This window comes from Choloepus didactylus, chromosome 7, assembly GCF_015220235.1.
Source record: "Choloepus didactylus isolate mChoDid1 chromosome 7, mChoDid1.pri, whole genome shotgun sequence".
Lineage (NCBI taxonomy): Eukaryota > Metazoa > Chordata > Mammalia > Pilosa > Megalonychidae > Choloepus > Choloepus didactylus.
The window spans coordinates 12,397,962-12,411,120 of record NC_051313.1 but is presented as its reverse complement, the minus strand read 5'-3'; the positions used below and the strand labels follow the sequence as shown (position 1 = coordinate 12,411,120).

Below are 13,159 nucleotides of genomic sequence, written 5' to 3'. Positions count from 1 at the left end.
TTGAACATTTTCTAAATATTTTATATACATGTCTTTTGTAATCCTCACAATAACTCTATGAGCTACATATACAGGTAAATTCTAATGTACAAAGATGAGAAGACTGAAAATCATGGACTTACTAAGTTGGCATAATTAAAATAGAACTGAGGTTATCGATCTCCCTACTCCTTAAAACTATTTCACAGAACATACATGCTTACATGTTGAACAAGGACTCTATAGGCAACATCCTTTCTTTAAAAAAAAAAAAAAAGTATGATTTTTTGCTCCTTTTCTTAATTATTAAAAATGAATTCCTTAAATATTTGGGTAATTTGGCTTTGCTTGAGTCCAAGATTAATTTTGGACTAATAAGCTGTGCTTGGAAAATAACACTATTACTGAAAATGAAGCAGACTACTTAAGACAGCTAGCACCAAGGCCTCTTCTAAGTAGTTCTAGCAGCTATTTTCTACACATTCACAAAGAGGCAGTGTGGTAAAGGGTAAGAGTGGAGGTGACGCAGTCAGTCCAAACTGGTTCATATTCCAGCTGACTGGCTGGTTCAACCTTGGGCAAGTTCCTTCTCTGCGTCTCCTTTTCCTCCCTTATGACAGGAAGACAACAACTGCCCTACCTCACAAGACTGTTGGGAAGATTAAATATGTTAGTGCTTAAATGGAACCTAGAACAGCATCTGGAAAGCTACAATTATTACTATTGTCACACAATTACTTACATGTATCAGGTAGGAATGATCATCTCTCCTCCTCAAACATAACTTTGAATTTCATAACTCCTTAAACATTGTCCACTGAGGCACAGTTGATAAAGAACAAGACTTCTACTCAATTCTTACCCTCACTCCACAATAACTATTTAACACTTTCTCTAAAAATACAATTAAATACTACTGAGGAGTTGATATAGAAGAGCCCCTAAAAACTTTTATCCAGATTTTCAAATGTATTTGCAGAGTTGATAAAGAAATTTATTTTATTTCTTCTGCATCTGTTATTCCCCTTTCTCCTTTCTAATTCTGTAAATTTATATTTTCTCTCTTTTTCTTTATTTGGTTAGCAGTTGCTCTATATTTTACTGGTTTATTCAAAGATCAGTTCTCAGATTTGTACATTTCTACTTTCAAATTAATTAATAGCTATAAATTTCCAATTTAAGAAACATTTCAAGAATAAAGCCACATATCAGAGAAAGAGCAAATCAGCTAAGCTCCGTCTGCTCCCAAAAGACAGCATCTCTGTGCCACCCAGGTGTGTTAGTTCTGTTACAGTGCTCACCAGTCTATGGAATAACTGATGTGTTTGAAGCAATTATTATGGGTAAGAAAAGCCTTATTCTAATAAATTCATAAATTAGTTTGGTATAAGGCAGCTTCTTAAAAGATCTCTTATAACAATACACTACTTTCACTTCTCAGTATATACCCAGAAGATCTGAAAGCAGTGACATGAACAGATATCTGCACACTGATGTTCACAGTGGCATTGTTCACAATTGCCAAGAGATGGAAACAATCCATATGTCCTTCAACAGATGAGTGGATAAACAAAATTTAGTATATACACATGATGGAATACTATGCTGCAGTAAGAAGGAATGAGGTTGTGAAACATACGACAACATGGATCAACCTTGAAAACATAATACTGAGCGAAATAAGCCAGGCACAAAAGGAAAGATATTGTATGTTATCACTGATGTGAACTCTGTGAAAAATGTAAAATAAGTGTCTTATAATGTAGAATATAGGGGACCTAGAGATGGTCAGAAGCTAGAGAAGGGGGAATGAAAATCTAATCTAATATGTACAGACATGATAATGAGGGTGATCTTAATGGTATGGGAATGGTCAGGTGTGACTATGGTTCGTTAATGGGATTATAAGTATCAATGTTGCACTGAAGGCGAACATGTTCGTAAATGGTTGTTTAAAGGCACGCAACCCACAGAGTAGCACCACAAACCTAAGTAAGTTTGACACCGGTATAGAAGGTTAACAGAGTGCTATGGAAAAATTACCCATTACATATTAAAGACTATATTTAATAACAATATCTTACCGACTCTACACTAATACCAGGGATGAATAATTAGCAGATGATAAGAGCTCTGAGATGTATTATGTTATGATAAATGTTTAAAGTTGAGAGTGATGATTGTACAACTAAGTGAAGATAATGTAAGAAACTGACCATTTATCTTGGCACAGAATATCCATTAAATGAAATCAGGAATGCACTACTTAATAAATCAAGCCCTCAACTTGAGGTGTGTACTCCTGTGAAACTTAGGGTTGTAAATGGGAGGCTAAGCCCTCCTATAATTATGCCTAAGAGGCACTTCCAGGGAACCTCTTACATTGCTCAGATGTGACCTTTCTCTCTCTAAGCCTAACTCAGCAAATAAATTCATTAACCTCCCCCCACCCCCGACAAGGGACATGATTCCCCAGGGAATGACACTCCCTGGTGACGTGGGACATGATTCCAAGGAATGAGCCTGGCCCTGGCAGCAAGGGATTGAAAAATGCCTACTTGACCAAAAGGGGGAAAAAAGAGAGGAAAAGAAAGCTGAGGTCACAGTGGCTGAGAGACCCCAAATAGACACGAGAGGCTATCCTGGAGGTTTCTCTTATGCAAGCTCCAGCAGGCCATCCCAAATGGCCACAGTATGCCATGCTCTTACCAAAAGTAGTCCCTGAATACCAAGGTCTCTACCTTAAATCCTATAAAAGATTCACTCACTAAGTTTTATCTCTCAGAAACTAAATCCACCAGAGCGTTACTATACCAGACAAGTCCTAAAACCCAGAGGCAACAACCTCTTTAAGATCAACTATCAGATGCAGCCCCTTTCCCCATACTGCTGAATATCCCTTTCAATATGAACAAGTTAGGGGTGCTCACTGCCTAGATACCCATGAAAATGGAAAAAGAGATTAAGTGAGAGGAAGGGGTAGCAACAAGTAAGATAAGATTTAACAAAGGTCTATGAATACTGAAACTTCATATAAATATATATATTCTTGTGGATGCTGGGGTGTTGGAATGGCTGGAAGGAGGTAAATGGCATGGTGGAACTGAGCCTATAGCATCCTTTGAGATTTGCTCCATAGCTGCTTGCTGAATCGCGCCTTGAAGGTCTTCACTTTTCTGCATATACCTTCTATTGCATAATAGGGAAGGGACTGAGACTGAAACTGTAATCCATAACAACTTTAGAAATTACCTATATAACTGCTTGCTAAACTGTACATTGAGAGATGACACTTTTCTGTATGTACATTATATTTTATAATAATGGAAATGGCTGATGTTGTGGAACTGTGACCCATGACATTCTTTGAAATTTGCTAACTACTTGTAAAATCGTACTTTGATAGTTATCACTGTCATGTATATATGTTAAAGCCCACAATAAAAAAAAAATCTAAAAAAAAAACAAACAAAAAAACATGCTACAATAGCATGGTGGGTCAAGGATATAATGGCACAGCTTTCATGTTTTACTACTACCATGTGTTATCAGATCTAAGATGACACTGACAGTAAGACCTAGCATTATTTTACGTACCATTTAAAAAAAAAAACAAAAGTTTATCAATTTAGGTATTACACAATGCGAAGATGTCATTTGGTTGTAAGACACCTTCCTAATTCTGAGATTTGAAATGTAAACAAAATTATCATCTTAGAGAGTCTATGAAATAGGCTGTCTCTTCTGCTGTTGAGCCATGCTTGATTCAGCCATAGCTTTATAATAGCAGTGTGTAGATCTTCCTCGTACAAGGATTATCTTGAGAAAAAAAAACGGGAGGACATTATACAACATAATACATTCATACCTGAAAAATTTAGGGTCTTTAAAATTGTGTACTAAATATACCAAGGCTTCAATGTGTTTGAAACAATGTCGTGTTTGAAATCTATTTATAAAAGGCCAGAATACAAACATCCTTGTTAAAATATTTAATAATTGAAAAGATTCTTTCAGTGTTTCATAATCATATTCCTTCTACTGGCTCAATAACAGAAGGTCTGTCATGTCATGAATAAATAAGTTGTAAGTTTTCTCTTGAAGCTTAATTCACACAGATGTAAAAATCAGGATACTTGTATAGTGTTACTCTGGACTTTAACAAAAAAAAATTAAAAAAAAAAAAAAAAAGAAGAAGAAGAGCATTTTGGAACCCAACATCTTTGTTAAGGAAAGGAATTTTTGTAACTTAATCATAAGCTCCACATAGAGCTTAGGAAACAATAAATATTCCTAAACTGTTCTTACAACAAAACACTGGAGTTTCTCTCCTACGGAAAAGATGAGAGAATGGGATAGTTTAAGCAAAAACTCTGGTTACTAAACAACAGCCATACAATCAATTTTTCAACTATACAGTTAAATACACTCCATTTAAACTAAACTTTAACAGAATTTTCCTGGAACATATAAGATACTTTTGTATCATTGATGCCCAGAGTCACTATTATGAACAAGCACAGTAAAACTGATACAGTGTACTGGTTATTAATCATTTTCAGATAAGAAACACAGAAACATCACTTTTTACTATACCTTGGTCAACTCCACTTAGCTGCTGGTTCAAAAAAGAATTAGAGGATTCCTTCAGTACTTCATAATCATATTCTTCTACTGGCTCAACAACGGAAGGATTGTCACGTCGTGAATAAATAAATTGAGCAGCTAGAACATAAAATGATTGAAGAATGCTATAGTTCAGCCATTCCCTTTTCTTTTTTACAAAAGTTAAAGTAAAATAATAATTAAAGATTTGGATCTACCACCTAAAGCCATTTACACACATTCTATACTTATGGATGAAAAACAAAAAAAGTTAAGACAAAACAGATCATATCCAAAATGCAGCTCAAATGTCCTCATTAGATACTCACTAACCTCTTATAAACTTCTTCCTTCTTTTCTCTAATCTCTAAGACCAATGACCTGAGGGTCCTTCCTTCAGTTTCCAGTATCTAATAACAATATTTTTCCTAATATCTCATCCTTGCCTACTACTCTATCTGTGCTGAAATTTTCTCTTCTTTGGTACAAATATTTCAAACCACATATCAAACTTGTTTATTACTTATTTATAATTAAGAAAACACTAAAAATAGACTGGGCTAACTGTCGCTTTCCAAAAACTCTTCATTTTGCTGGAATTCAAGAGTTCACCAAGAACATGACAGGCCTTAACTTCTGAACCAGTCATTCCGGCGTCCTTTACCTAACTGACTTCCGGACATCCGTCTGTGCTACCCTAAAGCACTGGCAGTGTCTTCACTCATTACCAAAAGGCATTATCAGCATGTTTCTTAACATGAATCAGCTTATACCAGTTGGTAAGCAGGGGAGAGAAGAGTGTGTAACATGGAAGTTGCTTTGGTTTATGAGACTTTCCCAACACTTCAATGTTTTGTATCACCAAGCAGCAGCAGCACATGCAAACTCCAATGACACCAACTCTAGAGTAATACTGTCCTGTACCTGGAGCCACACTGCCCCTCATACTTCCTCTTGGCTCAATGTGGCCAAGTGCCTGTTTTGGAAATACACATTGCCTGGTGCTCCAAGATCTGTGAGTGTTTTACCTCTGCAGTCTTACTCATTAGCCCAAACCTTTTCTTACATCTCATTTCATCTTTTCTTAATGGCAAAGACCTAGATTTACTGGAGTAATGTAGCTTCTCAAATATGAAAGCTTTTTATTAAGATGATTACTATTTTTATTAGGGTTTCTGATGCTCAATAAAGGTTTTGAATTGGAATGGATTGAATAAGATTTACAACTTCTAATCATATTAGCTGAAACAAAACACATAATTACCCTTCAAATAAAGATTTATACATAGATTCTTTTGCTATCCCCCAGCTCCTTGACATATATTTAATATTCAGTATCAAAGTCAATCTTTCTAATGGAGAAAAAAGAGCTATAACATTCAGAAATCACCTTTCCATCAAAACAGTGCTAGTTGAGTTCCAAAAAACATGCACGCACTGGTGAATTTTACAAATTCCTATCAGTTAGTGAAGTCACTCAAACTCAGAATTCTTTAGACCATGAGTATGATCACGTATTCAATGATATTAGCTGTTTCCTTAAGAACAGAGAGCATTCTTCTAAAGCTATTCATTTTTTAATTGAAAATAACCTGGAAAACATACCAGTGAAGAGGAAAGTAAGTTTCTCATCTGACATTACTGCTATTTTATAAACATTTTGAAAAACAAAAAATCCCAAACCACAAGCTTTTGTGATAACACCAATTTATTACAGAAGAAACATATAAAACCATTTCAACTATCTCCTGCTTGGAAAATGCTGGTTGACTTCTTGGTGTGTACAACAAAAACATCTCTCAAAGATTCAGATTTCCCTCGGTGTGAACTATATACAAAACACATGTCAAGAGCTACACAGGACAAGTATCAAGAGCTGTGAGAGACAGAGGGATAAACTATGACCCTGACCTCAAGAGAGCTAAGCTGGAGCACAGATCTCAAGAAAACACCCTCAGAATATTTTACCTTGAGTTAACCCATTACTCACAGTTAAGTATTATTAAATCAGGTTAAGTCTAGATAAACGAATGAGTTAACCTACAATAATAGGATGCCTTCAAGTAGTCCCTCTTCAAAGGCACTCACCTTTATATAAACCAAGCTCAACCAACTTCCAAGCCCGGTAGACCTTCACTTCCAAAAATTATCTCTTAAACTGGTTTATCTCCAAATTCACTACCACCGTTGTCCTAAAACAGTGGTTCTCAAACTAGGATGCGTCAGCATACCCAGAGAGTTTGTTAAAACCCAGGCTATGGTCCGAAAGACAACCACCACCCCCACTCTCAGTTTCTGACTCTGGGATGGGGGTGAGGATGCCAAGAATTTCATTTCTAACAGATTCTCAGGGGCTGCTGGTAGTACAGGGACCACACTTCGAGAATCATTGTCCTAAGATAGCCTTCTGACTTCTAGATTAGAGTCAATGCCTCCTAACTAGTCTATCCACATCACCCAGGTACTGTCTCCAATCCACAGAGATTTTTTAAAAACTCAAATCTCACATCATCCTGTCAGTTCCACGAACATGCCCTGCTCTCTACCATGCTTCGAACATGACTGATGAGGGTAGGATTAACAGCTATCACTATGCTACCTGTAAAATCTAAGTCACCTAGTCAGCTGTGATGATAAATTGTGGGAGCCCAAAAGGGAGGGTTGAACCCATAAAGCTTTTTTGCAAATGGCAAGTGCCTCGGGGTTCCTTGGAAAAACTGAAACTTCTTTTATCCCTGACCACTACAAAATTTGTCTTTTGAATTCGTAAACAAGGAGCTTTAAAGGAATGCTCGTTATTAAGCTTCTAACCCACCCTCTTTCCTCTCCCTTGTGATGCAGGGGTAGAAGTCTCTGCAAAGCACATTTTTTCTTTGACAGCTGGCTCCCTTTTAGGATCAGATTATAGGGGGATGGTAAAAGGACCCTGGGGAGCTAGCAGAGGAACGGACAGACATGCTCCTTCCTTTTTGCTTCCTGTTTCTGTCAGTGCATCCCACCACACTTCTTCACCTTGCAGAAGCAGTTTGATCAAATAAGACTAGTTTGCAGTTTTTCCCAAACTCCCAGAACCAGTCTCAGCAGGCCCACCACCAGCCAGCTGGAACCCTTTCTTCAAAAGGCTGAATCCCAGTTCCCCTAGTCCCTCCAGAGGCACCAGTTCCAGCCATGCAGTGACCCCTCCCCAGAAATCTGAGTCCCACTCCAAGGAGCCCCTCCACCAACTTCTGAAGGGCTTATTTCAACCTCTGCCGCTTGATCCCCTAGCTCCAGCGATGGTAGATGATTCCAGACATTACTTTGCCCTTTTTAAATTTTTTGTTTGTTTGTTTCTAATACCTAGTTAATAACTTTATATTCAATTCTTTCTGGTAAAATACGTGCTGCAGTTTCTATTTCCTGACAAGATCCTGACTGATAACTGAAACATTAAAGAAAAAGAGGAAGGACCATGACTAGTGAGCCTAAATCAGGACAGTTCTGGACCTGGCAGAGCAGGATGCCCTTCAGAATGGCAAGAGACAGAACAGAGGGCAGGAAGAACAGAGATGCTGAGGACAACTGCTAGAGCACCAAGGCCTGGACAAAGAAAGAATGCCAGGCAGAAGTCAGAAGGGATACATTTGCTCTTCGGAGACTAAAAATGGGACTACAGCAGATACAGTGTATCAGGGACAGTTTAGCAGACTGCTCAGCAGACAGGACTCCTAAGGGAATGTTAATTATATTAAACTTTTAAACTTGTAGAAAATGAGTTTTATGAATTATGTTTAGGCAATTTATACCCCCCTTTATGGTACAGTAAAATATGACAGGATTTTAACCAATTGTATATAATAGGCTGAAATTTGAAGAGAAATGTATTGCTAGGAGAATTAGAGTGTGAGAGAACGGTCCAGATCAAAGACCCAGTCTTTGGTGGGAAAAACATCTGAATGTTTTCCTTATGCAGTGGCAGAGAAGCAATTTTACAGCAGATGTAACAGCAGATGCAGCTCTTAAGTGGAATCAAACAGCAATTGCACTCTGCAACATTGTCTGGCTCTATGAGAAGTCTGAGTAGGTAAACGAAAGCACTGCAAGAAGGGAAGCCTGCACATACACTTCAAGCTTCTCCTGAACAAAGACCTCTAATTCAGATGCTATCCAAAATTTTTCAGTAAGAAAGGAAAATTAAGAAGCTGCAATAGAAGCAATGTGCAAAAGAGTTCTGCCTTAGTTCTAAGGAAGAATCCAAGCAGTGCAGGCTAGTTTCAAAAGGAAACTCAGCACTCCAGATGTTACGTAAATAATTCTGCAATCATTTAAGAGAATAAAGAATATAAATTCAATCCCACAAAATCTAAGTACCTCTTATGCGTCAGACCCTGCAGTCTATGCTGGGATACGCAATTAACTGCTGTCTAACCCCAAAACTTTTAGAATCTCATTAATGACTAAATTACTATTTTAGTATAATTTAAATTAACTGGATATTTAAAACCAAAATGCAATGAATATTGGAGAAACCATAGGCTTCAGTGTTTCCTTCAAGTTAAAGCTAAATGATGAGATCAAAACTTTAAATTCTATTCACAGCTAAAAAAAATTATTTTATACACCTTTAAAAACTAACATATAATTAGATTTTTCATGTTATATAATACTACAGTCTTATAGAACACACTAGTCCTAGAATGACAATATTTACTTGACATTTTTAGTTAGGCAAATCATAGAAATCAATTTATTAAAAAATTCACCTGTAGATGGTGAAATACAATAATCATCCTCTACAGACTGGCCATAAAGATCATCATCTTCAAAATCTAAAATAAAAACACAAGAGATAAATTCATTCACAAGTTCTTTATATATTTTTACTTATTAATGAGGAAGGATCAGAATTCTCTCCAAACTAAAATTAAATTTTCATCAAAATCAAAGAATCTGCAATGTCTACTGTTTCCAAAAATTCTAAGAATCTTTCCCACAAAGTTGCTATTTACTGATATTCTGTATTTACAAAGACATATATGATTCTTCAGTTTTAAAGCTAATTTGGTTGCATTAAGTTTTTCTAAGTTTTCACTTCAGGTGATCAACAAACAATAATAATCCCACAGCACAAGTATTTGAATTGTCTTTCTAGTGTAGACCAAAATCTGAAACAAGACTTCCATCATTTTTTTCCCACCATGTGCCCTCTCTAACCCAAAACACTTTTCATACAGCTTAGTAGTGATGAATATACAATCAGACACGAAGACAGTTGTTCTTCATGTGGAGCTAGAGAACTACCGTATGAACCAGCTCATCCCAAACTCCCTAGTGCTCGCTCTGCTCCAGGCCAATTGGCCTTTTTTCCTGTTGACTAGAATAGACTCTATGCTCAGATCTTCCTGAGGTAGTTCCTTCTCCTACTGATGGCTCCAGCTCAAATGTCACCTCTTTGCAGAAATCCTCCTCAACCACTCTGGGTAAAGTAGCAAGTCCGACCACCACCTTTACTCTCTAGCGCACTCCTCCATTTTATTGTCTTCAAAGTACTAGACCTGTTTTGCTCCATCACACCATAAACTTCTTCAGGCCAAGATTTCGTCTAACCAACTATGTAGCACATGCTTGGCATGAAATTAATTTTTGTTTTATTATAAATTAATGAATCAAACTATTTAAAACTAAAAACCCACAAAGAACATAAATATATTTAAATAAATTAGTACATTTATTCATTTGCACCAGGAATAGCCTTTGGTCTCAAAAGCTGAGACCAAATGCTTATAGCGAAGAAAAATTTGATGAATGCTGCAATTGAATAAAAATGTGTAACATTTGATAAATTATTAGATCATAATCCCAAGTTAACAAATAACAATTTATTAGCAAGTAACAGATGGGCCATTCACCAAAAACATTTTTAGGTATTAAAGACAACAATATTTAACTAGGTCAGTTTGTCAATGCAGAAAAAGTACCACAACATAAAAAGATGAAGTGAATTCTTTCCTGGAATCTTTGTAAAGTGGTTCACTTTTTCAAAAAAATTTTGAGTATTTACTGCAATGTAAAGTATCTGTCAGCTACTGGAATAAATATAAAAACAAAGTATGGACTTTGCCTTCCAGATGCTTTAAAATTAGTAGCTGAGGCAGCCACATACTGCCCAAATTACAGAGAAGAACAAAGTGAGTTAAATAGAGGAATCAAAAGGTTTTGGAGTCCAAAGGATTGTGTGGAGGTTATGTTAGGGTAGCTTAAATGGGTAATTTTATTTTTATTTCCTTAAACATTCTCTAATGATATTATGTTGCATTTGATAAATTTTCAATTATTATTCTGAGATTCCAAGGAAAAGCTTAACTGGGATGAAGAGAAATGAACTGAATCCCAAGATGAGTAGAATTATAAGCAAGAAAAGGGGATGAACCTCCTATGCTATAGGAACAGCTTTGGTTATGATGTCATCAATTGTTCCAAAGATAACATGACAACCTGACCTCACGTGGCCAGGTGAGAAGGTATTTAGCACTCACTCCCTTAGGCCAAGCACCACCTCCTCCAGGAAGGCTTCATTCACCCTCCCATCCCTGCCCCAATCCAGTCTGAATTAGGTGTCCTCATTTATATAACTCCCAAAACACTTTGACTTTTTTGTATCATCTTTCATCCTGTAATCACCTGTTACTTGTAAATGCCCCTCTTTACTGTCAGTCCCCAAAACTCTGAACAGTGCCTGGGCAGAATAAGCACTCAATTAATGTTGGTTGAAGAAATGATAAATGTTTATTAAGGAAATGAATGGTTGTAGTTATACTTATTCACGTCCTTTATATCATGTTTGCAAAAATATCTCCCAATCTAAGGTTATTTCTCAGTTGACACTGGCCCACAGAAATATCTAGACAACTTAAAAGTGTCTCCATGCTGAACCAAACACCAGGAACCCTACATATGCCAGGTTGACGGGGTCACAGTCTCCAAATCTGGCATAGTGTGTGTGAGCTGTCCTCCAGCATGGTTAGAGGATCCTGATGTTCCTAGAATAATCTACTGGGGGTGCCAATAACCACCACCAACATATTAAGCACTGAATGCTCTAGACTTTTAAAAAGAAATAGGTCTCTAACCATAATTTGTTCCTCTTCTGCCTTAGGTCATGTTTGTTTACATTTTTAGCTTGATGCTGGGTAATTCCTATAATTATTCAGTGTAAGGTGAGATGTTGTGTTTGTCCTAAAACTAATCCCAACTTCCTTTAAATTCCTAGAGATCATTCACATACATATTATTTTTGTATTCTTTTCTTTACTCCACTTTTTTTTTAAAAATCAGTATGTCCATTTCTATACTCCCTTTCTTCTAGTACTTTTTTTTCATTTGAAAGCCACACATATATTGAGCATAACCAGCCAAGACCTGAGTATGCACCTCAAGATCATCTGATAATTTATTGTTCCCACCCTTTTAATACTTATCTTTTTTACTGTCTCCTAAGTTTCTAATTTAACTTGAAGCTCATTTAAAAAATAAAAAATCAACTCAAGTCAGGTTCTGCACTAATATGTACGAACATTCACAAAACTTTTACCATATAAACCTATTAAGTACAGTTGAATGTAAGCATTAAGTCAATCTGTATTTTACGAACTAGCAACGTTTTACGGACATTTTTTAAAAAGGGGAGAGGGTGATGGGTAAGGAAGTCGGAGAAAGAGGAGAAACACGTGTGTGCCCGACCAGTGAGGGAAGGTAGGGTGGCAGGAAGGGAGGTGTGATAATGCTTACGTGCATAAATATCACGGGATCCCAACCTCACCAAACGTCCCTCCCATATGTCGCCGTGCAGCACCTCCTAGCCTAAATAAAATCAATTTCAGAAGGCAGAGATCACGACTTAAAACAAATGCCTATCGCTGATACTCAGACGCCATGTACCCTGCTCGGCCTTCCCTGAATTCTAGACTGCCACCACTGACGAGGGCTCACAGGTCGAAGGAGATGCCAACGGGCTGTGATCCCGGCTGGAACAGCGAAAATGACGTCCCGGAACGGCCCTGCCACCTACCTTCATCGTAGTTATAGCCTCGGACATTTCGATGCCGGGCCATGGCGGCGGAGGGGGCGTATGGCCACAGCCCCTTAAGAAACACCAACTCAGACCCTGAAAAGGCGCCAACTGCGGCCCACAACGAACCTATGCGCCATCTTTGCTTCCGGCAGGCCTCTACGCGGAGCGCCTGCGCATGCGCAACATCTGAGCTGACGGCAGCCGCTCAGGGTCCCGCCCGCCTTCCACGTACGCATGCGTACTCACGGCTGCAGTCAGGCCCCTCCTTCCAGGAGATTGACAGCGAGCATTTGGCGGGGCCCCGCCCACAAACAGGGTGATGGAGGTTACCGAGGGGCCAAATCCCACCCACCACAATTTCTTAAGTTGGACCATAGTCTTTTGGCGGGGTCTTTGAACTGCACCTGCATTCCAGATTGTTTGTCTTATACAATTTTCATCTTTGAGGTTGAATAGGCAGTCAACAAACTCGTGGAAATTAAGAATTAATCCACGCCTTAGTGGGGAAAAAACGACTGTTTTTAT

General features: G+C 37.7%; 1 protein-coding gene across 3 annotated transcripts in view; it reads right to left on the bottom strand.

Annotated features, from left to right (window-relative positions):
• HBS1L (HBS1 like translational GTPase) overlaps nucleotides 1-12,810 on the bottom strand; it is a 92,390-nt gene extending 79,580 nt beyond the window's left edge. The window contains exons 1-3 of one of the 3 annotated variants that reach the window (XM_037842135.1): nucleotides 12,632-12,810; nucleotides 9,327-9,392; nucleotides 4,576-4,704 (exon numbers count right to left, since the gene is read on the bottom strand). In XM_037842135.1, the coding sequence (XP_037698063.1) occupies nucleotides 4,576-4,704; nucleotides 9,327-9,392; nucleotides 12,632-12,674 (238 nt within the window). In that variant the 5' untranslated portion in view covers nucleotides 12,675-12,810. The remainder of the gene's footprint in view (nucleotides 1-4,575; nucleotides 4,705-9,326; nucleotides 9,393-12,631) is intronic. The other 2 variants (XM_037842133.1, XM_037842134.1) reach the window with 2 other exon arrangements.
• Nucleotides 12,811-13,159: the final 349 nt, after the last annotated feature.